Below are 27,481 nucleotides of genomic sequence, written 5' to 3' on the forward strand. Positions count from 1 at the left end.
CCAAAGAATGGAAAAATGAAGACCACATGTATTCACTGTTAAATTGGAACTAACTGATGAGCACACATGTGCACAGATGGAAGTAAACTTCACTGGAAATCAAGTAGGGGGGAGGGGGACGGGATTGGCAAAAACCTACTTAATGGGTACAGTGAATAGTGAATGCTATCTTGGTGATGGCCACAATTATAGCCCTGACTCAAGCATCACAAAAGTGATTCATGTAACCAAAAACATTCGTACCCACTTATTTTGAAACAATAAAAAAAAAAAAAGATAAAAAACAAACCATTTCCAGAACTGATGCCCTTGGGTTTGTTAGGCTGTAGGAATCTCAGACTGCTAACAAAGGGAAGCTAACATTTATTAAGTGCACTCCTAGTCTCTTAAGAAACATAGTACCTATTTTAAAACCAGATGATAATGACGACGACAACATCAACCTGGGCAAAGCATCAGCTAAGAAGTAAGTGCAGCAGGAGCTTACCTTAATCCTTTTCTTTCCTGACCAATGTGCTCACTCAACAGAGGCTCAGGAGGCTACAGAAGCAGTCTGCCCTCATCCTAAAGAGTGAAGGTGCTGGGGGACCCGGCCAATTAAAACTCACTGAGGGGCAGGCAAGGGAGGTGGAAGGTGACATGTGAAACAAGCCTCAGAGTGTGCTGGGAGCTCCCCTCATTTCATGTCTTCTGAATTAGGCCATTCTCCTGGCTGGCCATAGCCAGGTGCTTCCCCCATTCAGGCAATTTGCTTGCCAGGGCAGAGTGGGAGTGGGGAAGGTCTCTGAGGCCTCCACATGGTGGGCTTTTTTTTTTCCCCCCCTGCTAATTCCCCTGCCTCAGTAACCAAGTGTCTGATAATCCCTCATTGCTGTGATGCTTAAAAAATATATTTAGTTTTAGAAGAGAGCCTCAGAATTTTGAAAAATGCTATTGATAGAAAGCTTTGTCAACCATCAGTGCCATTTTAGCCATGCTTTTTCCCTCGAGTGTGCTTGGATGATCCTGCTGGATGAAAAGTACCCCTGCATCAGATAAAGCACCCAAACTAAGATCAGTTGGAGACGTAAGCTATGTTGAGTAGGAATCTTCCGATTCTGTTGTCTATGGATTAAGGGGCAGCCAAGGTAGGAAAAATAGATGTTGTTCTCACAAATGGGAATTTATCCTTTAGAGACATGTCTGAGAAGCATTGGCTGTTAAAAGAAAATTATCCTCTCTTGAAAAGTGTATTCCTAAATTCTGGGGAATCACAGTATCCACAAATAGGACTTAGTGAAGAGTGTACAGGATCTATGTTTCTTTTGTAGCATTGGGTTTGCAAGGCTACATCAGAGGTTATTTCCTCAGTTTCTTTTTCCTCCAGTTGGGGAGAGTTGAGACTAAGTAGCTTAAAATGTCTTATGGTTTGAAGAAAAAAGATGCAGGTCAATGTACAGAACTGTGAGACTCCTACTAATTGTATATTTTATATGAAAATAAATATTAATTTGCCACATTATAACATTAATTTTAAGTCACTATTTAAAAGTGACATGTTTTGAGTAAGAATCAAAGGAACAAACATCCAGGTACAACTGATGACATTTATCACTAATCTGTCTGTGCTGTAGCTCAGGAATCCTTTTACTGTTGTTTGCTTTACAATCCAGCAGGCCAGCATTCCTCACTCACGTATTCATCATTTTCCAAAAGCTCTTTGTGTTGTTATTTTTGTTTCTAACCTTCATGTCCTTGATTATTCTATTTCCCTTGTTTGCCCTTTGCCAACTCACAAGCGAACTACCCCTCATTTTTTAAAGCCCATTTCAAACACAACCTCTTTCCCCCAGCTTTCTTTCCCTATTTAACTCTTCCTTTAACCCTCATATCAGAGGCTAGTCAGAATAAATTATGCCTTCTTTACTCTTAGGGTGATTGCTTATTCTTTTTATATTGCACACTATTCATTTTGCTTGTATTTTAATTAGTTTGTTTCTTTTTGTTTCTCTTTCTCACTCTTCCCAGGCCTCCGTCACCTCATCTCAACACACATACCCCACCCCCACTCCAAATACCATGTGCTTAAGTGAAAGGATTTCATATTACTCACCTATGTTTTTTTTTTTTTGTCCTAATACTAGGCACTCTGAATACATGGTTTAATTTTATTTTTCCCTTCACACATTCCATTTCTATGCTAACCTGTTTTCAAACCTTTTCCATTGTTCTCTGTAAATAATTAATGTCAAATATAGTGCTTGGCTTTACTCATCGATGTATCATCTCTGCCTACTATTTCTCTCTCTCTCTCTCTCTCAACAGCTGGAACTCTGAATTAAATACTTACTTTGAAAAGGACTAAAATTCTTTTTGAACTTACCTTTTGTACATGTTTTAAAAACTCGTACTGGTATTTTTTTTTAAAATGCAATAATTTTTTAAATTAGAAAGATAAAATAGTTTTCTTATCTTACAGATGTAATTTGCAATTACTGGTTCCCAAAATGTCATTCTGTGTGTATCACTTGCATGGATCCCATGAATACATGGTAGCCCACAGTGCCACATTTCTTTGCCATCTGGGAGTCAGTAAACTGCCACCCTGGCCATTGGCACACAATATTGGAAGGTTGTTCATTAACGACACAGAGTGCATTTAAAAACTTTCTCAAAAGACAGAATAACTCAAGCTCATTAAAAAATATGATTGTTCCAAGAAAATGAGAAGTCATCTCATGCTCAGTGTGGGCCTGAACAGGAGCTGAGCTGTTTAACATGGTTATGAGGAAATAGTCATATCTTTCCTATTCTGCCTCCTTCCTGATCTTTTTTTTTTTTTTTGGGACAACAAAAGACTTGTCAGGCAATAACTAGCTTTATTGATGCATGAGTTATTCTGTCCTTTGGAACAGATGTTGCATTGCAGGAGACCATCATTCAAAGAGCAATTTTAAATACTCGAATTGCACCACAGAATCATAAATTATTAACATGACTTCATGTTGTGAATCTGAAATGTAAATATAAGAGAAAAACACAGATTTAAATGGTGAAAATGCCAAAGTTACCCAAACAAAAAAGGAGCATCCCATTATAAGAGATCATTAAGTGAAAAATCAAAATGTTATTCCGTTGGATGTTTTCCTTACTTACAGAATCACACTTTCAGAACTCAGTCCCATGAAAGAATTTCTTTCAACTGTATGGATGTTTATGTTATCTTGAATGTCTCTAGAAGAAAAAACAAATAAGATACTTATATCAATTCTACTTGTGTAACCTTCCCACATTTAGTTTACTTGACATGATTGGTCTTTAGCTGAGGTCATGATTTAATACAATTAGTAATTGTTCATAGGATAATAAGGTAAAGTTTGGGAAATAGATGGCCTCTAATTTATCTTTAGTATGTCCATTCTTCTTAAAAATGGATTTATAGACATACAATGTCTTTTCTCTTTGAAGATTTTCTTAGCTAATTTCATTGTGTTAAAGTTCTCTCTAACATACTCATTTATTAGCGTTGCCTCCATAGTTGGTCTTGGATCAATGTAGAACATTTAAACTGACCTTTTGCATCCATACCAAAGTTGAGCCACCTTCTTCCTCCCATCTCAATCCCCCTTCTTACAGCTAGGTTCTTTCTTTCTATTCTCCTTGGGTCACAGAACAATTTTATCATTGATTTTTCTTTTTCTGGATGAAAGGATGGGGAAATTGTCATTTTTCTATTTGTATTTCTCATGTTCCTATCATACTTCCTGTTAGGTCTGATCTAATATATAAATGTAGAAGGAACGGCTGTAAAAGTAATGTAGTAACAGCTTGGAACAATTTGAGAAATTCTGAAAGATTCTCTATCTTTCTCTCTCTCCTCCCTCCTCCCTCCCTAGTTCCTTACACCCCTTCCCAGCTTCTTCCTTTTGGGTCTGTCCATATTCTTGTAATTTCACTACTGGAAATAGTCGCCATTCTACATTGCCTTTTCTCCTCATCTTTCAACATGACCAAGATACTTTGGGAAAAGGCAAACACAGCCAGTCACTAATATATTGGTATGGATTTGTTTGTCAGGCAGTTTTTTTTTAAAGTGAAAAAAGGCTTGACTTGCAGATTTTACTATAACCTAGCTCTGTTGATAATACTCTTACTGAGGAGTCTGTGACTTCCTCTAAACTGGAACTCACTGGCCTGCAGGTAAAACCAAGAACCTTATTGCTTGCCTTCCTATCTCTGCTTACCCAGAGTAATGCTTTTGGAGGATGTAGACTACACAATGCATGTTAGAGGCCCAGGAGGCTGCAGGGAAAGATAGCTACTGAGTAAAGTGTTGGTAAGTGCTCATGGGAAAACTTACAGTAAAACCTTTTGGAGAGATTGAATCTTGTGAACAGCTGGCAAGTGCTTAATACCTGTGTTGGATATTAACCTAGAGAGAGACAAGATGAGAGTAAGTAAAAAGAGAGCTGGCTATTGAAACAATTTTTAGAGTATGAACTTTTCAAAATCAAGATATCAATTTTGAACCATCAGAAAAATCGACCAAAAAAAAAGCCCATAATATACCTGAATTATGCTTATGTTTTCTGTTTTAAGATTCTCTCCAGGTCTAGTAAGCCACTGATTTCTTAGAGAAAAGAAACTTACACTTCAGGCACAAGGGGACTAGGATGCTACAATGTTTAATACATCATTAAAAAAAGATTGATAAATTAATATGATCCCAAAGGAACTTCCAACTAGATAACAAAACTTTCCTAAACTGTCCCTTACATCCAACCTTATCATACTCATTGGAGAACTGCCCCTTCCCCACACCAAGTGATTCTCTTGGGAGTAGAGCATGAGATTCCATGTCCTTTGACCCCAGGGTATGCATGTGACCTGAGTGGGGCCAATCAGACTCTCTCCTGGAAAGTGGTTGGAGGTAGATTAGAGGTGAGTTTTCTGCTGCTGCCACACTTAAGGGATGGATGGTCATAAATTCCTGTTGCTGAAAATTCCAGACCTACCCTGGATCCTTCCCTGGTTGTCTTAGTCTGCTTTCCCCAGGAAGCAGGGCCTGCAATGAAATCTGACTGTGGGTAATATATTTAATAATATGAGTTCAGAGCATTCAGGGCAGGGCAGTAAAACAGGGAAGGAAGAAAGCTAATCAATACAAGGATGAATTATTGAGTTGGCCATCACTACTGGTGATTAGTCCTAAATCCCAAGAACTTGACTTAGGAGATTTTTCAAATGGATCTCAGAACTATTGATGTAAGTAGGGGAGAGTAGTGTGGGGAAGTATTTATCCAGAGACTTTTATTTTTGGTCAAAGGTGACCCCATGGTGTTAACTCCCCACTTCTGGCTTGCACATTTGTGAGTAGCCGGCAAGTTCCTGATGAGCATCTCTTACAGTGGTGCCCAAGAAGTCCTGGGGCAGGAAGAGGGAGGTATCCAAGGAAGGGCTGAGTGATGTCCAGTTATACTTTCATTAAGCTGGATGAAATTTGGGTGGAACTGACTGCCTCATCAGTGAAGATTTTTAAGTGGCACATGAGAATTGTCTGACACATTGTTCTTTAGCATTTCCCTCAGCCCTGTGAGTTATTTGAAATCCTTCTAAAACCTCTCCACTCCCATTTCCCTTTTCTGTGTGGTTTACCTAAGCTGGAGTTGGTCTTGCTTGCTTGCAACATAAAGAACTTTCACTAATACACTCATCATTGTGAAGGACCAAAAGTCTTTTCGAGTTTATCACTTTAAAGTAGATTTGGTATCTTATTCTCTGCCTCTATATTGAGAGAGTTGGTGGATCCTGCCTATGGGTTCTCTGTAAAGGTTCCCAGATGTTTTGTTCCCTCTCGGTTCCCAGCGATCCACATAGAACCCCTCTTGGTCAACTCTTCTTTTGATTACTTCAACAGCCCTTCGGATGATCTCCCTTTGCTTTTTATTTGGAGAAAGGGATTATTAATATACTTTTTGGAGGATGTTTTATGTTGCTCTTTCACTTTAAAAACTTTACATACAGAAAAATGAACTCTCCTTGGTGTAGAGGTCTATGAGTTAAGACAAAAGCATATAGCTGTGTAACCACTAGCACAATCCAGATATAGAATGGTACCATCACTCTCCAAATTCCCGTGTTTTCCTTTGTAATTAACCTCTCCATGTACTTCCTGTCCCTAGCAACCACTGACCAGTTTTCTGTTCCTGTAATTTTGCCTTTTCTAAAATGTCATATCAGGGGAATTGTCTAGAATGCAATCTTTGAGTCTGGCTTCTTTCACTTAGCACAATGCCCTATTTCTCTTCCTTCTTTCACTGCAGTTTCTAGAAAGTTGTCTTATAAACTCTGTCTTCATTTTCTCATATTCCATTCATTTTCCACCTGGTCCCACTTCACTGAAACTATGATTGTCATGCCAAAAATCCACCAACCCACTAACTACCAAATCTATTGAACACTTTAACTTCTCATTTTATTAGACCTTTCTAGATCATTCAGTACTCTTTGCCAGTCTCTCTCTTCTATTGGTTTCTGTCATTTTGCACTCTTCTGTTATTCCTCCTTTTCTTCTGTTACTCCTTTTTAGCATTCTTTGTTTATTTGCCTTCCTTTATTTGTACTCTGGGCTTTTTGCTTTCCTTCTCTATAGTCTGACTAGGTAGATCTCATTTCCCAAGGTTTTAAGTAGTATCAATGTTGGGACTCCTAGATTCAAATGTGCCATCTGATCTCCATAGTCTATTGCTAATTAAAGATACTTCACATATCCCCCTGAATGTCTCATTGATGCAGCCAAATAATCTTCCCCCCTACTGTCACTTCCACTAAACTTCTTCAGTTCTTCTCCATAGATAGTGTTGGCATCCATCAATTATTTGTTAGAAGTATGACAGCTAAAGTCAGCTTCTTCTTCCTCACTCTCTAATATCTAATCCATCTCAAAGTCCTTTAAATTCCAAAATATATCTTGATTCCATGTCCATTGACAGCACTCAAAAATAAGCTACCATTCTCCTGCCTCTGGATTTTTGCAATAGTCTCATGCTTTCTACACATTTAATCCTGTCCTTTCCAACCCATTCTCCATTCAGCACACAGAGCATGCTTTTAAAAAATGTAAATCGGATTGCTGTACTCATTTGCTGCTAAGGCTTTAGTTCTTTTCCATAATAATTAGCATACAATTTATATTCCTTACTGCCTACTCTTGCACCTTTATCTCATGCCATTTCCCCAATGCACTTAGGCCCCAGTGCCTTTCTCTCAGTTTCTTAAGTTCTTCCATGTCTCTAGGTAAGTGCATGTGATTATCTGGAAGGCTCCCACCTGGCCAAATTTAACTTATTTTTCAGAGTTCAGTTACAAATGTCACTTCTTCAGAGAGGAACTCCCTGTCTGCTAATCGAAATTAGGCCCCTGATTTATTCCTAGTATAGCCGTATCCTTTTTAGGGCTTTTTAGCATTCATCAGAATTCTGAGATACATACTATTTTGTATTTATTTTTCCAATATCTGTCTCCTCAACCAGATTGTGAATCGTATGAGGGTAGGATTCATGTTTTCCCTGAAAATCCACTGTTGGCACAGTGGTTGGCACATATAACGTACTTGATGTTTACCAAGTTCTTTATGCCAGGTAATGTGCTCTGTGTTGTCAAGAGATGAGCTCACAAGGAATTATTCATTACCTGTGTTCATTACACCTAACTGATTTGACATTATATGGGTAACAACTTGCTCATCTTTCTTACTGAATAAGAGTTTTATGTAATTGAAGAAATGAAAAATTCATGATTGCCCAATAAGAATGGTACAGATACATCATTTAACATCAATAGCATAAGCTTCCATAGCCACTATACTTATGGAATATATATATATCTGTAGATACACATTAAAATTGTTGGTCTTTATAGGAAAGAAAACACATTGCAAAAATGGCTAAAATTATTCCTCTAGTGCTGAGTTTAAGACACTTAAAAAGATCTAGTGACTATCTAGTGAGATGGATTATTGGTGATAACTCTGTAGCTGAGACTCTCTATAACCCCAAGATAACACAGGAAATAGAGTTGGGATGAACACTTAACTTTTCAATTCATTTTTCCCCTCTGATCAATAAATTCATGTCTGATGGAGACTGGAAGTGAGTAATCAGCTATGAACTCTATGTTTCAATGGGTTTGCTTTGGTCAAATGACTGTTCGCTGCAAAATTATTTTGATTCACTCAACCATGGTTTATCTTCAAAAAACAGTTAAAGGCCTGAGGGTAAAATGTCAGCAAATTTAAGATCTGAAAATGGGTCTTTTAAAGAAAGGTAACTAACTGGCTCAGAGTTTTCCCTCTCAACAGCCAGTTTCACATTCTAAGCTGGTGTTAGCACTTTCCATGCCTGCCTCATTGTCCTTAATGTTTAGGTTGCAATAATGAAAATGAGCATCTCTCCTGTCAGGATAAACTTTTTGGGGTCCCCGTGATTGCTGGGAACCTCATTCTCACCTATCCTACCCCAGGCTAATATACTTGCCTTTCATGAACAGATGACCCTGTGGCTCTGATGCTCATTACCCTAAACAGTATTAATACTTTCATTAATCATCAGTGATGTTGGTGGGTTCTTGTTTTTTCTTAACAGGTTCTGTGTTTCCTTGTGTTGCTGGTTTTAGGAAGTTTGCAAGTGAATTGAGAAGCCTAGCACAGAAGAGACACTCAGAATGGTCTAGTACTAAACTGTATGCTACTGATTGTGAGTGCCTTAAGAATTCAGAGAAGGGGAGAGCAATGTGGGCTGGAGTAGCTGAGAAGGACTGCTTACAGGAGGAAGAAAAAAAAACAGAGTACAGAGCCTTCTGGCCTAAACTAAGAGTAGTAAATGTGCACAACTGGACCACAAGAGGCGGGAGGGAGGATAGGAAACAGAGGAAAATAAAAGGGAGGGAGGAGGCATGATCTCAGGACACTTTAAAGCTAGGTAGAGAAGTGTGGGCTTGATGGGCCAGCTTTGGAAGGCGCTTTAGGGTGCTGAAAGGGGAATCAAGAAGACTTGGGGGGGGGTTCCCTGAGCAGAGGTGGCCCATATTCTCACCAGCCTATCACCTCCGAACTTCACAGTAGCAATAAGCCAAACCAATCTGTGGTTATCAAGAACCTCCTGCGGAGGCAAATACTTAGCCTACTGGACTGAGAAAAGTCAGTCAGAATAAAAGACAAGATATACCTTATCACATATGCCAAACAAAAATACAATTCTTTATTCCACCCAAAATCCACCAGGCCATGGAATGATCAATCTGACCCAGTTCTCTCTTAATCCAGGACCTGAGGCAGCCAGAGTTCATGCTGTGGCTTGAACAGACCACTGATGCTTTAGGCAAATTTGATTTAGGGAGGGGATGCTGTCAGCAGGGTATATGTGCTCAGCTTATCATTTTTGCCAAAGAACGTTTCCCAGTAGCCAAGGCTGAGGGTTTAAAGCTGAACTCCTTTCTCTACCTTCTAATTGGTTTCCTATAATAGAATTTGTTTGCTTTTAAGCCATTTGAATCTTTTATTTTTTTTTATTTTTTTACATTTTTAATGTCCCCTACATAAAATTGAAGTTGACTCCTTGCTCCTGACCATTCTGGAAGAAGTTAGGCCAGTGATGAGTAAGAACAGTTGATTCTCGTTATCCACAGCAGTTATGTTCTATGAAGTCACCTCAGACACTGAATTAGTGAATCATTGCTCCTAGGGAAGTGCAAGGTTAGATTCCTATGAGCCTTTGGTCACAACATTCTTGTCATGGTTGATCAATATGTAACCTTTTTCATGGTGTTTCTGTTTAAAGATACCTTATTTAATATAGATTGATTTATTAACATTGAACTTATGGCCTGCAGCACTATAACTCATGTCTGAAGGAAGCTAATCTAACACACATTATTTTCTCCATAAGGCACATCAATCCTTCTTGAGGTTAAGAACACTAGACAGCACTTCAGTCCTACTCTTGGGGGGCATTTTAAATAGTGAAATCACCAACAAAAATGACAAACATGAAAAAATCTGGTGCTAAGTAGACTATGCAAAGGACACTTGTTTATAGTATGAGAGCTTAAACAAGAAGGCAGACTGTTGACTTGTTCAACCTCAGTTGGGAACGTGTGTCAGATAAATTTTTTGCCTCTCTGCACATGTGCATGTCCAAGAATAATGCAAAAGTGTTTGGAGTATAAATTTAGCAAGTAGGTGAATTAACAAATACGGAATACTTGAGGATCAAACATATATGAAAAGACTCCTTTATGAGGCTTAATGATGTTGAGATTTCTATTACCGATCCTTATTAACTGGGAATTTGCATATCTGTATACAACATGATAAAAGATACTAACATATGCTTTCTGAATCATTAAATAAAAATCTAGCTTAGTACCACAGAATCTTGGGGTTAGATGGCAGAGAGTGTAAGAAGCTGTGGTACAACGAGAAGGACCTTAGGCTTAAGGTTAGAGAATGGATTTGAGTGCTGTCCCCCTAGCTAGCTGGATGACACTGAGCAGTTCACTTTCCTTTTCAGTCTCAGTTTCTCTCTCTGTAAAATGATTTTGTGTAAGGAGTTATGTGTGATGGTAGGAGATGCTGGTTTCTGCCTTCACAATCTCATGTTTTCAAAACTGGATCTCTCATTTAACTGGGACTATTAGTCTCAAGCTCCATGGAAACCAGACTCCTTAGTAATCAGGGGAAACTGAAGGAGCACAAGAGCAGTATTTCCAAGAGGTCAGTCCTATAGGCCTGGCTGCAGACTCTGTTTGGATCTACTGTCTCAGTTCGGCAATCAGCCTCCGTTTTTGAGCGGGGCATGTAGCATAGCTTCAAAGGCAGTGCCTCTGGTGCCAGATGATCTGGGTTCAAACTCTGGCTTTATCACTTTTTTAAGATGTGTGGCCTTAGGGGTGAGTTGAAATCTCTAGGACTCAGATCCTTCATCTTTTACACAGGGAGATGAAAAGATTTACTTTCTGGGAAAACTTAGCATGATGGCCAGGCACTGTTACTGCTGTGGCCATCCTCCAGCCTCTATTCGATTGCCATAGCTGAGATCCTGTCTGATTGCTTGGTTCTACTAGGACCTTGGTCACGTCTGGCATTTCCCCAGTTCTCTTGGGTGCCGAAATGCTGTTTCCGTGTCTGAGTCCCTGTGGGACCTCCATCACACCTGAGTGAGCTGGTCTGTTATCTGCTGCCTGAGGCTCCCAGAGCTCTGCTGCAAACACTGGAAGCCACAGGGGAGGTTCCCGGATTCCTCTTGACCCTGTTCACTAATTGCTCCCTGCCTCTTCCTGATAAACTTGCCTGGATTAACCCTCTCCCCTGTCTGATTCTTAGTCTCTAGGGTAGGCCCTGGTTTTTTTCTGGTCAGGATCATACTGTCACTTAGAGATTTGCTGAAGTAGGGTAAATTACTACAGAGTTGACAAAGATGACTTACACATTTTTTACAAAAAGACAAGTGATCCAAATTTGTTGACTTTTCCTATGACGACAAATGGCTGTCAGAAATAATGCTACAAAGCAGATATTTTCAAATTAGACACATTTGATTTGTCCCTTAAAGGGAAAGGTGATATTTTAACAATGAAGAAGTCAACAGCATTTGAAATAAATCTATGCAATGGAGAGAGCATTTGGCAAAAATGTGTGTAAATGGTTAATTTATTGCTGAAAATGATGTATGTCATCACGTATGAAAACTCATTCACATATTTAAAAAATAAGAAAATACAATTTTCTGACCAGTTTTTCGTGGGGTTTAGAATGCTTTCATTAAAAATGTAAAAATTCAACATCTTCTAAGTAGTTTGTAAGAACATCTGACTGACATTAGGGAAGGAAATTTACTGGCTGAATTTCACACAAATATTTGCATAAAAGGAGTATAGAATTGAACAGTAAGAATGATAACCCAGGGTATGTATTTATGGAGCTTTTGTTCCATTGGATCTGCCTATTTTAGTGAAGTTTTGACAGCTTTCACAACCATTAAAATCTAGTATTGGTATGACCTGTGAGTTAACTAAGGATTAAAAAAAATAAAGCACATCCTATGATATTTATGTCTCTAAAATATTGTTATTATATTTAATGAGAGCAAAATAGGCTTTTTGTGCCATGTAAATGATAGAGAAGATGAAAATATACAAGCACATTATTTATCTGTATCTCATGTTTTAAAATATTTTTGTGTATGTTTTACAGTGCACAAAATGCTATAGTCATATATGTATCTACTTTATAAATTGGGATATATGCTCAAATATTTTTTTGGTTGATGGAGTGCGGAATTAAGACCATACTATTTAATGCATAGGATATTTGGCTTGGAAGAGAAGCTTGTGATTTTGAAGTGCTGCCAGGTGGAAATGGTAATAGATTTGTGCTGTTCTGTTCTGGAAAGTAGATATAGGATTCATAATAATAATGGCCAACATTTATTGAACACTTCCTATGTACCAGGTACCACGCCAAGCACTTACCATTGATTATTTTATTTATTCCTCTCCACTACCTTAGGAGACAGGTATCATTACCATACTCATATTAGAGTTGAGGATGCTCAGCGGAGAGAGGTCCAGTAACTTTGTCAAAGTCACATAAAGAGAGGCAAAGCTAGAGGTCGAATCCAGATCTTTCTGAATCTAAAGCTTATGCTCTTACCATTATCTGGCTTACCTTAATGACAGAGTGTAAGAGTTGCCCAACCGAAGAGTGTATTGTACTGCTAAACACTTGGTTCCCTACCTCTGGAAAATCTATCCAAGAAACCATATAGAAGAGTTTATTCCTAAGGAAGGACTTGGACTCTGTGACCTCTAAAATGCCTTCCAACTTAGAAACTGAGCGTTTCTCTAGAAATCCTATTTCCAGAGGATATGAATTCTTTGTTTACAAATTAAAGGCTACAATGGTCTAATAATTTTGGGAGGTTCTGGGTTAGTAAGGTTAAGCAGTTTCTTTCCTGCAGGATTTTCAGAGCCTTTACGATGATACTATTCATGATAAATGTCCAAGAGAAGGAAATAGCATACTGGCTTTTCCCAAACATAATGACCTAGGACTCTCTCTTTACTGTAGAATATTTTCTGAGTTTGGTGTTTCCTAGTTCAACCCTGGTAGAAGCTAAAGCATTTATGTCAAGTTTTTTTTTTTTTTTTTAACCATCGATTAATTCTCTACAAATGCTATTATTACACTATTAAGACATGGTTGGCAAACTCTCTCTTAAGCAGGGTATTCTATTAGTCAACATCTTCTATTCCTCTGCCATGATGCACATCAAAGTTCGCAGTACAGAAAATAAGAACTGTATTTGTGAATGGGCAGACTGTGTCATGTGATGCTTGGGTTACATTTTACTAGCACTTTGGACATTTTAAAATGGACTTCTTTAGATTTTGACCAGGAGCAATAAGGCAAGAGACTGCATAATTCACCTAGAATTTTATAGGATATCAATCAGAGGATCAAATTCCTACCTTAGTCCAACAATTAGAGTTGATATAACTGGGTTGGGGTAAAAAGAAATCACGGCAAACTGAATCAAAAGGGAACAGAGAAGAAGTCTTTGACAAAATGGGCCTGACCTGAATGTAAAAAAAAAAGTTATTTGTCCTTCTATTTTGGAGCATGCTATAGGATACTTCTGGGGCTAGGGCAGAACTCAGTGTAACAGGATGTCATGGTCAGTTTTCCCTGTGATGCTAAGATATGTGAGATGCTACATTCCAGGTTTCTGGAAACTAGTTACACAATTCTTAACCTCTCATATACATTGGGCATTAAAATGGCATGGAGAGTTAAATTTGGGGAGAGACCTTGCAAGAAGGGTTTCTGGAGATAGCTATGAATTTTCCCTTCTTATTCCCCCAGCATGGAGAAGATGGGGATTTCTTGGTGCTTCATTTAGGTTGAAAGAGGGACTTTAAAAAGACCATGTAGCAAGCTTCATACCTGCCCCCTCCAGTTTGGGGGACACAGTAACCAGTGTCTGACTTAGGCTGGCTACAGTGACAATAGATCAGAGATTGCTAATTGGGAAGTAACTGGACTCCTAGGAACTGGTTAGGCACACCACAGTTCTGACCCGGGTTTCTCTCCTAAGAAGAAAAGACTTGGAAATAACCTCGCCTTATTATTTGTGTAGGACATATGACTGACAAAGTTATTTTGTATTATCTCGTCTGACTTTACAGTGAACTTCTAAGGTGAGCATAATTATGACTACCATTTTACTGACAAGAGAGGCAAGACTCACAGGGGGTAAATTACTTGTCCAAATTTCTAGACTTGAACCAGAAAGGATGACAGTTGTTACTTGTCTGTTACCTTGCCACAAGCTAGGTACCACTGTAAATGCTTTACCTGTGCTAAAGTCACTTCATCCTGCCCACAACCCCATGAGGAAGGTATATTATTAGCTCCATTTTATAGATACAGAAATGGAGGCTTAGAGAGTTTAAGTTAACTTGTCTGATAAAAAGTGAAAGAAATGGAACCTGAACCCAGGTACTCTAATTTCCATGCCTCTTGGTGATATTGGTTCTATTATACTACAATGGCTATATAAGAACTTTAAAAACCTGAAGATCTCTCTAGGTTAGATTTAGAGCTAACAGTGTTGCCAAGTGACAACCTTTTGGGAACTTCTTGGATGCCGATGTAAGAATAACTATCATCAAGCTACCAATTTGTTGCAAGCATATACTTTAAAATATCAACTCTTTTGTGACTCCCATATGTAATTTTAAACGGTTTGCACACCCTTCTCCACAACTCATTTCTAATATTAATTATTTAGAAAGCTATTTCTTAGGTACACTTCAACTTAGCTCAAGTAGTTAACAAATTCCAACTGGCAAACATATTAATAAGATGTCAATGTTGTGCTCAGAACACTGGGCAGATTCACATTGGCTTCACCCACATCCTGTACCTCTCTAGCTATCGTGTGATGGAAAGTGGGTTGAAGTGGGTTGGAGTCAGACATTCCTGGCTTCAGTTCTCGATTCTATCAACTGTATGATCTCTGAGTTTCAAAATCCTCATCTGTAGATTGGGGAAAATGCCTACCTCACTGTTTTGGAATATTGGAAGATAAGTTATATAAACAAAATGCTTAATTCAGAGTCTGCCACATAGTAGATACTCAATAAGTATCAGTTTCCCTGAGCTTTCTTCCACAAGATAATTTCTTAATCCCATTTTGTGAGCTTGGGTGATTTGGTCAGCATCTCTGAAATTCAAGCTTCTCATCTGTAAAACGGAGCCACCAGTAAATACTGTGCAGGGCTTTTGTGAGGGTAAGTGAATTACAAGGTGAAAGTACTTTTTGAATTATGACTTCTGTTAGCCACCCTCATACCATCCAGCAATGCCTTGTACAACTAACAGTGCTTGCACTTGTTTGTTCCTTCAACTTTCAAAGTGCTCTCATACCTGGTCTCATTTTGCACCTTCCCTTCCCTTCCCTTCTTTACAACATTGTAGGAGATGGGGAAGTTATTGCTCTTGAGGCCTAGGGAGGTCTTCTTACTTGCTTACAAGTTCTCATAAGCAGGGCCAGGGCTGGAACCTAGGTCTTTGGGTCTCCTGTAAAGAAAACAGCTTTTCCTTCGTGTCTTGCTGAGTTAGTCTGTGTCCCTTATAGTTTGGTCCTTGTCTAGAGAGACTGTGCTGGATGAACATTGGGAAGGGAGGTCGGCTAGTTGCTTCCCTCACAAGTCCCCCAAACTTCCCGCACCCTCTCTCTTCCTAGCACTGCTATCATTGCATTCCAAATGGAGGAGGGAGAAGCTCACTGCCTCTTGAACTAGACGTTATTTGTGGGTTCTTTGCTGTGGGTGAGCTCGTGATTAAACCACAGCAGAACATTTTTTTGATGTCTGCTGAAGATGAAAATATTCTTTAGAGCATTTGTCACTTCAGTGTTCACACTCTGTGACACCCCAAGATATTTCTCTGAAAACAGCAGCTGCTCCCCTCTCACTACCCAAACAGAAAGGCTCCAACTCAGGCCCATATTCTCATTACGGGCCTACTGCGTACAGACCCTGCACTCTCTAGAGACCTAAAGTGAACACAACCCTTGCTCTGGATTGGAGGGCAGTGGAATCTTCTGGGGACATTTCTCACCACTTCATTGTTTCCCGGTCCTGATCTGGCTGGCTGGTGAGTTCTCTGGATGCATTCTCCCTGCAGCCATGCCCTCGGGGAAGACACCATCCTTCCCAGAAGGGCAAGTCAAGAGTTTGGGAGAAGCTGGGACATTCTGCTAGAACAAACCTGCACCAGGAGCTTAAAGCCTAAGAACACATGTTACAAAAGAAAAAATACATGAGATGAACGAATGTAAGGAAAATGAGTTTCCCTCATCAAGTATTGCAGAGTGAAGTGGGAATGAGGTGTAAGAGGTCTGGGCCAGAGTCAGGTTCCTCTTAAAAAAAAAAAAAATAATAATTTTCCTTCCTTCCTCCCTTCCTGGGCCATGCGCTGGGAATGAGAAAACCTGATCCCCACCCTGGAGTTGTATAAAATTCAGTTGGGCTCACCTGAGGGGCAGTCTCCCTCTGCTCCATGTCCTGCCTACCCTCACTGCCCACTGCCCTGCCCTGCTTCCTATGGCCCAACCCCATGGCGATGGTAGCTCTCAATGTGTGACCTTTCCCAGGTTTCATTGCAAATACAAAGGTGTCTGTAAGGAAAAAAAATGCCCTTGAAACCTCCCAACACGAGTCTGCAGTGGTGGGATAAGAGATACCAGTTTATTGTCCATGGGCTTTGCCTGCTGTCCCTTCCAACGTCACTGTCCAAGCTGGCTGTCATCCTTCTTGTGCCCCAGGCACGCCCTGCCAAGGATCTGTCCCCCTGACAGGCGAGCTGCAAGGACTGCTAGGTACTGTTTGCCTCTGAAATATTATCTTCACAGCCATTGCCTCTCAGGCTCTGCTGAGGTGGTCATGAGGCACTGAAGTGCCAGGGACACAGCCTATGACTGTCTTTTAGTGCTAGCTGAGTTTCAGCTGTACTTGGTTTATGAGTAATTTGCAGCTGGTTTAAATTTCTTACTGAGCCTACAGGATCTCAGCATTTAAAGGGTCTGCTTGAATCCTGGGGAAGGATGCTGGATCTTCTTATCTTGCTGAGCAGCTTCCTCCTTTCACATAAGGCCTTTCATGGAGGGCCTGAATGTGCTGAAGTCAGGACAGGCAGGACATGGGAAGCCTCAGGTTCATGAAGGTCCCTGTTCAGAAATCAAACACTTGAGGTCCAGAAGAGATCTTAGAGTCCATTTTCCTCATTCGACAAGCCTCTTGCAGCATATTTTGTTATGTCAGTTTTTCAGATGAAGAAACTGAGACCTGAAGGGATTAGTACATCATTGTCTGTTGGGGTGGGGTGGGTGGTGAGGAAGAAATAGGGGCTGAGCTTTACTTGGCTAATCTCACATTGAACCCTCTCTAGATTTGTATTTACATCTGATTTCTGGTGTTGAGAAACAGTTCTTATTTCAAAGTTAATGAGGTGAGGGTACACTTACCATAAGAAGGTATATCCTGTGAAAATAAAACTGCACAGACTCTGCAAGTGGGGAGAGTAGATGGTTACCCATGTGCTATTTGAGTGGGTCTTGTAGAACTTATTTTTCCCTCTTGGAAGTCCGTGTGTCTGGGAGTCCATCATTATCAGCTCTTGGGTTTAGCATTATCTTTTCCAAGTTCCTCTTTTAAAAACACACATTCCCCTGGAAAGAGGACTATTAGGACCCAGAAATATTGACATAAATTGGATCAAGTGATTTCCTTGCTGACAGAACTGACTTGGGCTTCTTGCAGGGGAAAGCAGACTGAAACACGTTAAAAGAAGAAAACAGGGAGGAAAGATTAGCAGCATGAAAAAGTCACCATCTTTATGATAAAGAGGAGGCCTTCGCCCTCCTGGAGATGACATGCTTAGGCTGAACTCTCAGCTTGAACATCAGTGTTCCAGAAGGAAAATCTGGCCCCGTTTTCCTAGAGTGGACAATAGTAGGCAAAGTTGAATTGGCTCTGCCAGACAGCTTACTGATAAAAGAAGCAATTGCGAATCTACATTGTGCCCAAATACCTCGTAGTCATGACAACATCCTTAGATACATACAACACTGACATCCAGGGAGATGGCTAATAATTTCTTCCCAGTAATCACAGCCCCATGTAAGATGACTGGATTCTTGATGAGTGCTGCCTGCAGGGTGACTGTGTGTGGCAGGTGCTTGTGGGGGGAACTGGGGGAAGGGACCCCTTGGGGGGTCAAGAGGTGAGTGGGCAAAAATTCATTGCAGTCACTTGGCTCCCTATCTGACCCAGAGGTAAATTATGAGATTCTTTTTTGGAAATGTGTCCCCCATTGAGCCATGCCTTTCTGTTCCTCCAGGTGTCATCATTATTGTGTCCCTGATCATTCTTACCGTGTCACTCTGCTGCATAAGAATCTCTTACAGCTTATTCTTTCCTACTATGTTAGGCCTAAAATCTCCTGTCTTAATTTTTCTCCCAATCTTACCCAACCCAATCCACCCAAATCTAGTCATAGTTCTTCCTAGTGTACACCCTCTTTTTAGTTGGGACTCAGTCCCTCCCCATCCTCTGCCTACTCCATGGTCCTTTCACATTCTGTACATTTACACTGCTAACCTCTTTCTTTCACAGGAACTGTTTCTTTTTGGTCTCTCCAAATCACATTTATCCCTCAAGTTACAGCTATGTTCCCCCCAAGAAGCTTTCCCTGACTCCCGTGGCCCAGGGAGAAGGGTCAGTCCTCTGATTTGTGACGAGTGCCACACAACTCTACAGACATATTGTTACTTTCAGGGGTTAGTTTTCTCTCCCAGAGGGCTGAGATCCTTGAGGTTAGAGCTGTCCATTGACATCTCTGTGTGTGATATCACACCAATGTCACACATGTGTTCCCCTCCCTACTTTCGCTGCTTTATTTTTCTTCCTAGCACTATTACCACCTGACATTATCCAACATCGTTTCATTATTTATCTTCCCAACTAGAATGAAAGCTCTACGAGGGCAGAAGCTTCATCTGTCCTGTCATATTTTGCACACTCAACAGCCCAACAAAGCCTGGGACGTAGTATGTCCTCAATAATTATTGTCAAGTGATTAATGACTGACTGAATGAGTTCTTACTAATTGGCCAAATCACTTCCAAAATAATGGAGAAATGGGGAGGCACCTGTCCTTTCTACCATGCACGTGGCTACCACAACTTCTAAAAATGAACCCTAGTATGACTCTTTTTCTAGACATCATAGAGAGGTGAACATGGATGAGAACCAAAAGCATCACAGTGGTCTGTTATGTAGGGACATTGTACTTTCCTTTCAGAAGAGCCCTACAACCAAGGACTACAGGCAAGGGAGGATACTTCTAAAAATTGGATGCACTTTTAGTGCCCTGCCTGCCCTATGGATTGCTGTGAGGTTCAAGTACAATGAAGTATGATAAAAAACATTACATTATAAATCAATATAAGAATGGGAAGCATTATCCAACCAGCTGTCTCTGTGAAGAACTGTTACTAATTCGAATGGAGATGGCAGGAACTTGTGGACTGCTAGTGTTGAAAATAAACATTAAAAAGGTAGGGTTAAGAATTCACTGTTAGAACTCTGCAGGATAATGTACCTTTGTTCATGGAAAGACCTTTCTGGATATGTCAGGGGTTCTGTAAGATTCCTTTGTCCTCTTAGAAACATAAATGATGCGTTTCCATGTTTGAATACATTCAGTGGATTCTGTCCAAAAGAAGCAGTTAAAGATGCCTCCTTAGAAATATGGGAAGGGGAAAGAGGCCACTACCACTACCACCACAATTGTCATCATCAAATCAGAAACACTTATTGTGCCTGAATGATATACCAGAGACTTTACAATCAGTATCTCATTTAACCCTTACACCAGTCTAAAAAGGTAGGTATTATTGTAATTTTCTTTTTCTTTTTTTAAGCAGAGGAGTGAACTGAGGTACAAAGAGATGAAGTCTGCGTGAGCACCCTTAATTAGTAAATGACAGGGTCAGGAATTTAATAAGAATCGCTAACATTTATTGAGAATTTGCTAAGTGTCAGTCATTCCTCAAAAGCACTTCATTCATTTTTTCTAATTTAGTAAAATTCAATGATGCAGGCAATGTTAATGTTCCTATTTTATAGAAAGGAAAATTGAGACTTGGAGAGGCTAAGCCAATTACGCAAGGTCACACAGCTAGCAAGGGAAGGAGTTGAGACCTGAGCCCACACAGGCAGCAGTGGAGTCTGTGTGCTTTCTCGCAACCCTGACTGCCTCTTGACTCCCTGCTCTCTGTCCCACCTCCAGTGCAGGGTTCGGCTTTTATAATAAGAAAAGCTACTTTTATCACTTCCCCCAAACCAAAGAGAGGAGACTTAGCAGAGGGCTGGGAAAGAGACAGCTTGGACTGCTGAGGGGAGTCCCAGTGAAGAATCTCCTAGAGAAAGCAAATGGCGTGACAGCCATTAACAGGCCCACATCTGAGTGGAAGATGGGTGTCAGTGGTGGGTAGGGGAGGGCCCCACACAACTGTGTGAAAGCTTTGCTAAAATGGAATTATGGTTTATTGAGTAGTAAAGAGCAACATGCAGCTGCCTGAGAATTATATTGACAGGATGCAAAGGCAAGAGAATATTGTGTAAACCTTATTTACTGATGAGAAGATAATCTTTCATACACAAAAGGTCAGCTCCAGGAAGGCAGAGAAGTAAAGAAAGAATTACTGCCTGTAAATACAATCTTGACTTAAAAAAATCCACCCAGACGAATCTTTTGATGCATATTCTTCTAGTTAAAGAACATTTCTTTATTCATGAATTTTTTTCCTAACCATTTCAGGTTCCTCAGTGAAGCATGAAAGCATTGATGAAGAGTACTGATTTCTAGTTGTCTTGAATTCTGTGCCATCAAAGGAGCAGCACGAAATGACATCAACAGGGAGAACTTCAAAACAACATTTATAAGTATGTGTGTGTAGCAATTAGTGTGCTCAAATCAAACAGCAGCTCATTCCTGCTTTAATGGCTGTGATGATAAACATTTATCCAGGCTTAAGAAAAAAAAATCGAACAACTCAATCCTACTGGTCTCCACTGGATTCCTTCATCTGTTTTGTGTTTTTTCTTTGCCTTGAAGCAAGTAGTTCATCAACCCAAAGAATATCTGAAATCATTGCTGTCGACCTCTACCTGGTTGCTAGATCATAAAGCTGTTATGACTGCTGCTTGGACACAAATAAGCACGGAAGGAGATATGCTGTGGACTGAACTGTGGGAACACTAAATTCATATGTTGAAGACCTAATCCCCACTGTAACTGTATTTGGAGATAGGACATTTAAGAAGTAATTAAGTTTTAATTAGGTCATAGTATGGGCCCCAATCTGATAAGATTAGTGTCTTTATAAGAGAAGACATCAGAGATATGCTCTTGCTCACTCAAGTACACGCTCTCTTTTGCTCTCTCTCTCTCTGCCAATTGATGACACAGGAAGATGGCTGTCTGTAAAGCAGGGAGAGAGCCCTCGCCAGGAACCAAATAAGCCAGTACTTTGATCTTGGACTTTCCTGTTTTCAGAATGGTCAGAAATAACTTTATGTTGTTTTAGCCATCTAGTCTATGCTGTGTGTGTGTGTGTGTGTGTGTGTGTGTGTGTATATATATATACACACACACATATATATATATACATATATATATATACATATATGTATGTATATATACATATATATATACACACACACACACACACACATATATATATATATATATATATATATATATATATATATATATAAAATGACAGCCCAAGCTAACTAATATAAGATGGAAGCTTAACTGGGCTTTGCTTCCCTGATAAAAATCTTTCAGATTCAAGGACCAACTGTGCATTTAGGTGATCCCTCTTAGCAGTTTGGAAAATATTTCAAAGGGCTGCAGTTTTTTCCCTGAATAGATCTATTGCTGGTAGAAGTGTCTTTGGAGGGGGATCACCATGTGCCTCATGCTGAAGAGGTATGTACAGCTGGGAAATGTACACTCTGCCCAAGAAGTCAAAAGGCAGACAACTCTTAGTCTTAATTCCTAATGGGGGATCTACATGGAAGTAGATGTAAAAAGTTTGTGTACCCCCAAAATTTATATGTTGAAACCCTAACTCCCAGCGTGATGGTATTTAGAAGTGGAGCCTTTGGGAGGTAAGTAGGGTGGGACCTTCATGTTAGGATGAATGCCCTTATAAAAAGAGGAGGAGACTCAGGATCTCTTTCTCTCCATGTATATGCACCAGGGTGAGGCCATGTGAGGAGACAGTGGGAAGATGGTTGTCTGCAAGGGGGCACAGTGCTAAGAACTGACCGTGCTGGCACCCTGATCTTAGACTTCAGCGTCCAGAACCATGAGAAATGTTTATTGTTTGAGTCACCCAAGCTGTAGTATTCTGTTAGAGAAAACTATAACATGTTACTTTTCAGAGCAATCAAGAAGAATCTCTTGACAATGACAATCCCTCCCAACTCCTTACTTCTTTGTTTCTTTCCCCAGTTGGAGAGCCAGTTTAAAATGCTCTGAGAACAATAACTTTCTCTCAGAAAAGGATAGGGCTGCAATCTGCCCACACCTCCGGCATTGTGTGAACTTGATACAGGAGCCAGGTGGGACTCAGGACTACTCAACACCTAGAGTGGGACAATGACACAAAGAGGAGGCTGGACTAGATGATAGATAACACAGATTTCAGCCTCTTCCACAGTCAAAGGCATAGCTCTTTTCCCCTGTTCTGCCAAAGATCTCCCACTTTGCCTTTCTCTGTCTGGGACTGTGCTTATACGTTCTTACTGTTTTTCCCTTGCCCTTATCCCTGAATGGTGGGGCCAAGGATCCTTATTAATAAGAGTGAAGAGGCCAGACTACAAGAAGCACATGCATGTGCCACTCTCAAGGAGAGGACCAATGGCAGATGCCTACCTACAGATGGTTCTTCCTGGAAAAAACATTGTGAAACCCTGAAGAAGCAAGGGTGGGACATTCAGAATGAAAGAGAAAAGGTGATGGGGCAATTCATTTGGCAAGATCAGAGCAAAGGGATCTGTGGGGGGCATCCACACATGGGGAAGGTCAGGAACATAGAGCCCAGGGGCACTATACTCAGCCTGCAGACACTGTGGCCCGAGTTGGGAGGGGGTCCCTCTACTACTGTAGACCTCTGGAATGATCAGGGAGCTGCTTAGAGTCTGTGCAGAGACATTGCACTGAGAGCAGACACAGCAGGGATCTAATGAGTACCAATCCCAGGTTTCTGCAGCTGAAGCCATCCTGAGCTCCCAAGTGTACACAGGGCCAGGTCTGCTCAGGACTTGGCATCACAGACACTCCCCTATGCTGTGCCCTGTGACTGGGAGCTGAGCTGAGCAGTGGAGGTGCCTTAGGCACTACAGTCACCATCTAGGAAGCCGTGGGGTCCACCAGAACTGATCTCTGCTCACACAACTTGGCATCCACAATCCCCATCCTGGCGAAGCAGCCCTCTGTCAGGTGGTCCTGCCTCTGTGGTCCCTAAGCACCCCCCCCCCGAGTCTCCACCACTGCTGCTGGGCTGGCAGAACTGCACCAAGGTCCAATAATCTACCAGCCTCAAGCCACAATTATACCTAGACCTGGTTGAGCAAATACCCACAGCCTGGTCAACCTCAACCACTGCCTACATGGCCTCACCCAGTTGCCATTGTCACCTCTACAGGGAGACCCCAGGCAGAACAATCCCCCATCATACCAGCCTCTGTGGAAAGGGTCTCACTAAGCCCCCAACTCAAACTTCCTACAATAACCTGGGGGACAACCTACCACTTCCCACAAAGATCATCCAGCACCAGCTTGAACTGTGGTAATCACAGCACAATAGATACCCACCAGTATAAAATCACTCAAAAGGTAAAGCTCACAGCTTGTATAAAACAATTGCATAAGAGGGAAGACAAAGCACTAAGGTACTATTCAACATTATGAACACCACAGTATCCCATATATCAATTCTATCAATCATTCAACATTAATGGTCTGAATACCCAACTCAAATGACATCGTCTGGCTAAACAGATGAAAAAACACAACCCAAGTATCTACTGTCTCCCGGAAACACATCTAACCCACAAGGACTCAAAGTGAAGGGATGGAAAAAAATATTCCATGTGAACAGACACCAAAAGAGAGCAAGTGTAGCCATAGTCATATCAGATAAAATTGGTTTTAAATCAGCAATGGTAAAGAAAGACAAAGATGGTCATTATATAATGGTAAAGGTAGCAATTCAACAAGAAAATGTAACAGTCCTAAATATACATGCACCTAACACAGGAACTTCCAGATTCATAAAGCAAATTCCACTAGATCTAAGCAAAGAGATAAATAGTAACATAATTGCTGGGGATTTCAACATCACATTGACAATGCTGTACAGATCATAAAAGCAGAAAAACACTGGATTTAAACAGGACTCTACAAGTGGAACAGACATTTACAGAACATTCTACCCCAAGGCTACTTAATATACATTCTTCTCATCAGCACGTGGGACATTCTCTAAGGCTGATCATACCTTAGACCAAAAAACATGTCTTGACAAATTCAAAAAATAGAAATCAGACCATGTATCTTCTCAAACCACGGTGGAGTAAAACCAGAAATTGATTCCAAGAGAAACACTCAAATCTACAGATATTCACGGAAATTCAACAACTTGCTGCTGAATGATTATTGGGTCAATAGTGAAATTAAGATCGCAAAAAAGATTCCTCAAACTGAACAAGAAAGGGGCCACAAGCTATCAAAATCTATGGGCTTCAGCAAAAGTGGTCCTAAGGGGGAAATTCATAGCCTTAAATGCCTATATCAAAGGACAGAAAGATCACAATTAACAACCTAATATGACATCTCAAGGAACTAGAAAAGGAAGAGCAATCCAAACCCAAACCCAGCAGAAGAAAAGAAATAACAAAGGTTGGAGCAGAACTAAATGAAATGGAAAATAAAAAAACCAATACAAAGGATCAACAAAACAAAAAGTTAGTATTTGGAAAACAAACAAAATCAAGAGAGCTGAGCCATCCCAAATGAGACCACCCAGAGCAGCCAATCACCAGCTGACCTGCCAACTAATTATAGATGCATGAGTGAGCTTAGCTGAGGTCAGTCAAACATAGCTGAGCTCAGCAGAACCATTCCACTGACCAACACACAGACAGGTAAAAAATGACAAATGGCTATTGCTTTAAGTCTCTATCTTTGGGTGGTGGTTGGTTATGTGGCATTATGATGCTACCATAATATACACATGCATTATTATTATTTCCATTCTCTTGACAAGGACACAAACTATAAGATGTCAAGGCCTTGCCTGGGATCCATAACTAGTAAATGGACCCAGAAAGTTTAACTCCAGGGTCCAAATTCTTATGTTATTTTGTTGGGGACCCATCGGAACACTCAGGGCTCTGTCAACAGCCCTCAGCAAAGTTGAAAGCCATTAATTTGATTGGAGGAAGCAGTGTTTCTGCTGATAGGAGCAGGCCCAAAGGAATAGAGCTCATACACCAGGAATCTTGCTGCTGATAAAATACAGTGTCTGTTACTAACCAAAACTTACAAAACAAAGTGCTGTAATCTATCAAAGGAAAAATGCATATTGCAGAAAAAGAGACAATGCCTTCAAGGTCAAAGTCACAAGCTAAATGTTAGCAAACATTTTGGCTGCATCTTATTAACACTAAATTATGACCGAGTTCTACAAGAGGTCTGTGTGATAGTCCCATTAATGCAAATGACATTCCTTATACCTGTTTTTGCAAATGGAAACAAAATGCAATTATATTAGTAGAATTTGCTCATTAAACTAAACTAATTTCCACCGCCAGGTGTCTCCTACCTCTGCTTCTGCCTCCCTCTCGTCAACCTTGATAAAAAGCAATTGCTCCTCAAAGTAGCAAGTGGGCATTTTACTAAAATAGGCATGCACGAATTGATTATAGAGACGGTTCCAGAATACATAAGTTCTTACAGATATCGGAGGTTGGGAAGGTTCTGGAAGGCCTCTGTGTTGATGTAGAGCAGGTTGTTGGCCTTTTCAATTCTACTGTAAAAGAAGAAAAAACATGCAAAAGTGATTTCAACAGTAAGGAATGCTGTAGTACCTTTCATGTACACAGGATACATTAATAAATCATTCATCCCATCTGCCCACTATTCATCCATCCATCCACAATTTCAACAAGTATAGAGGATGCATGCAATGTGAAAACTAAATTAACTAACTGTACAAACTAAATATTAACCCTGTCCCATTTAACCCTCATTACCTGGGGCCTGTCCATCAGAGGCAAACACAGCATTGGCTGGGTGAGTCGTTTTCACCCTGAACAGAGCTGGGTCTTAACCAGTAAGGATCTGCCAGGGTTTGAGAAGGCTAAGAGGCAGGGGTGAGACTAATCTGGGAAAATGAGCTTTTGTCTGCTCTGAAGATAATAGAGGAAGAGATGAAAAACAGCAAAAGAAGGTGAAAAGATGAGAAGGAAGGAAAAGGGGTGAGGGGGCAAAAGGATATTGGGGAAAAAGAGAGTGAAATAACAAAGAAATATGAATATTGGGAGAAAACCCATCAACATCTTTGGTTTTAGCTGTGAAATCTCAGCAAACAGTAGCTGGGAATGGCCAGTGGTTCCCTTAGTGCTGAAGACTGAGGCTGCTCCCTCACAGCTCATGCGAGGGGGTGACTTCTGCCCTGTGTTGGCCTGTGCTGGGTCCTGATCAATAGTCTAGAGGTGAGCATGTTCACATTTGGATTCCCACAGAGAGCCTGCCCTTTCCTTGTCTTGTTGGATCAATGTATATTTGCAGAGATGCTCTGTTAATTACTTCCTCTCCGTTTCATTAGTTTTTATGTTGCAGTAACCTGTAGCTACCCAGATCCAAGCACCAGGCAATTAATCATTTTAAGTATTGATTAAACTGGGGGGGTGAGCACCTCTTCAAGCAAGGAGAAGATGAAAGACCCATTCCATCAGCTCCACTGTCCATTGAACTGCATCCAGGGTTGCCTGCTTGACCCTGCCCAGAGGGCTGGCTCCCCTTTGGTTGATTTCTCTGATATTCCCCGTGGGTTCTGAGAACCCTGGTTAGATTTCTTTTCCCAACTTGGGTTTGAAGAGACCAACGAGAGACAGAAGAAGGGAAGGAGCATGAGGGTAATGGGTAGAGGCAGAGAAAGCATCTAGGAGGCAGAGAAAATGAGGAAGAATGAGGGTGGGAGGCAGAGTGGGTGGAAGGAAGGAAAAAGGAGGGCATTTGCTAAAATGGACAGACTGAGTGCCATTCCTAAACACATTCCATAATATTAATATATAT

General features: G+C 40.6%; 1 protein-coding gene across 3 annotated transcripts in view; it reads right to left on the reverse strand.

The window, feature by feature from the left end:
• The window catches only part of FSHR (follicle stimulating hormone receptor), a 168,061-nt gene that overhangs the window by 24,315 nt on the left and 116,265 nt on the right, over positions 1-27,481 (reverse strand). For 2 of the 3 annotated variants that reach the window (XM_045548867.1, XM_045548871.1), the window contains exons 4-6: positions 26,139-26,213; positions 4,340-4,411; positions 3,136-3,213 (exon numbers count right to left, since the gene is read on the reverse strand). In XM_045548867.1, coding sequence (XP_045404823.1) covers positions 3,136-3,213; positions 4,340-4,411; positions 26,139-26,213 — 225 coding nt within the window. The remainder of the gene's footprint in view (positions 1-3,135; positions 3,214-4,339; positions 4,412-26,138; positions 26,214-27,481) is intronic. The other variant, XM_045548870.1, reaches the window with a different exon arrangement.

This window comes from Lemur catta, chromosome 4, assembly GCF_020740605.2.
Source record: "Lemur catta isolate mLemCat1 chromosome 4, mLemCat1.pri, whole genome shotgun sequence".
NCBI classification, from domain to species: Eukaryota; Metazoa; Chordata; class Mammalia; order Primates; family Lemuridae; genus Lemur; species Lemur catta.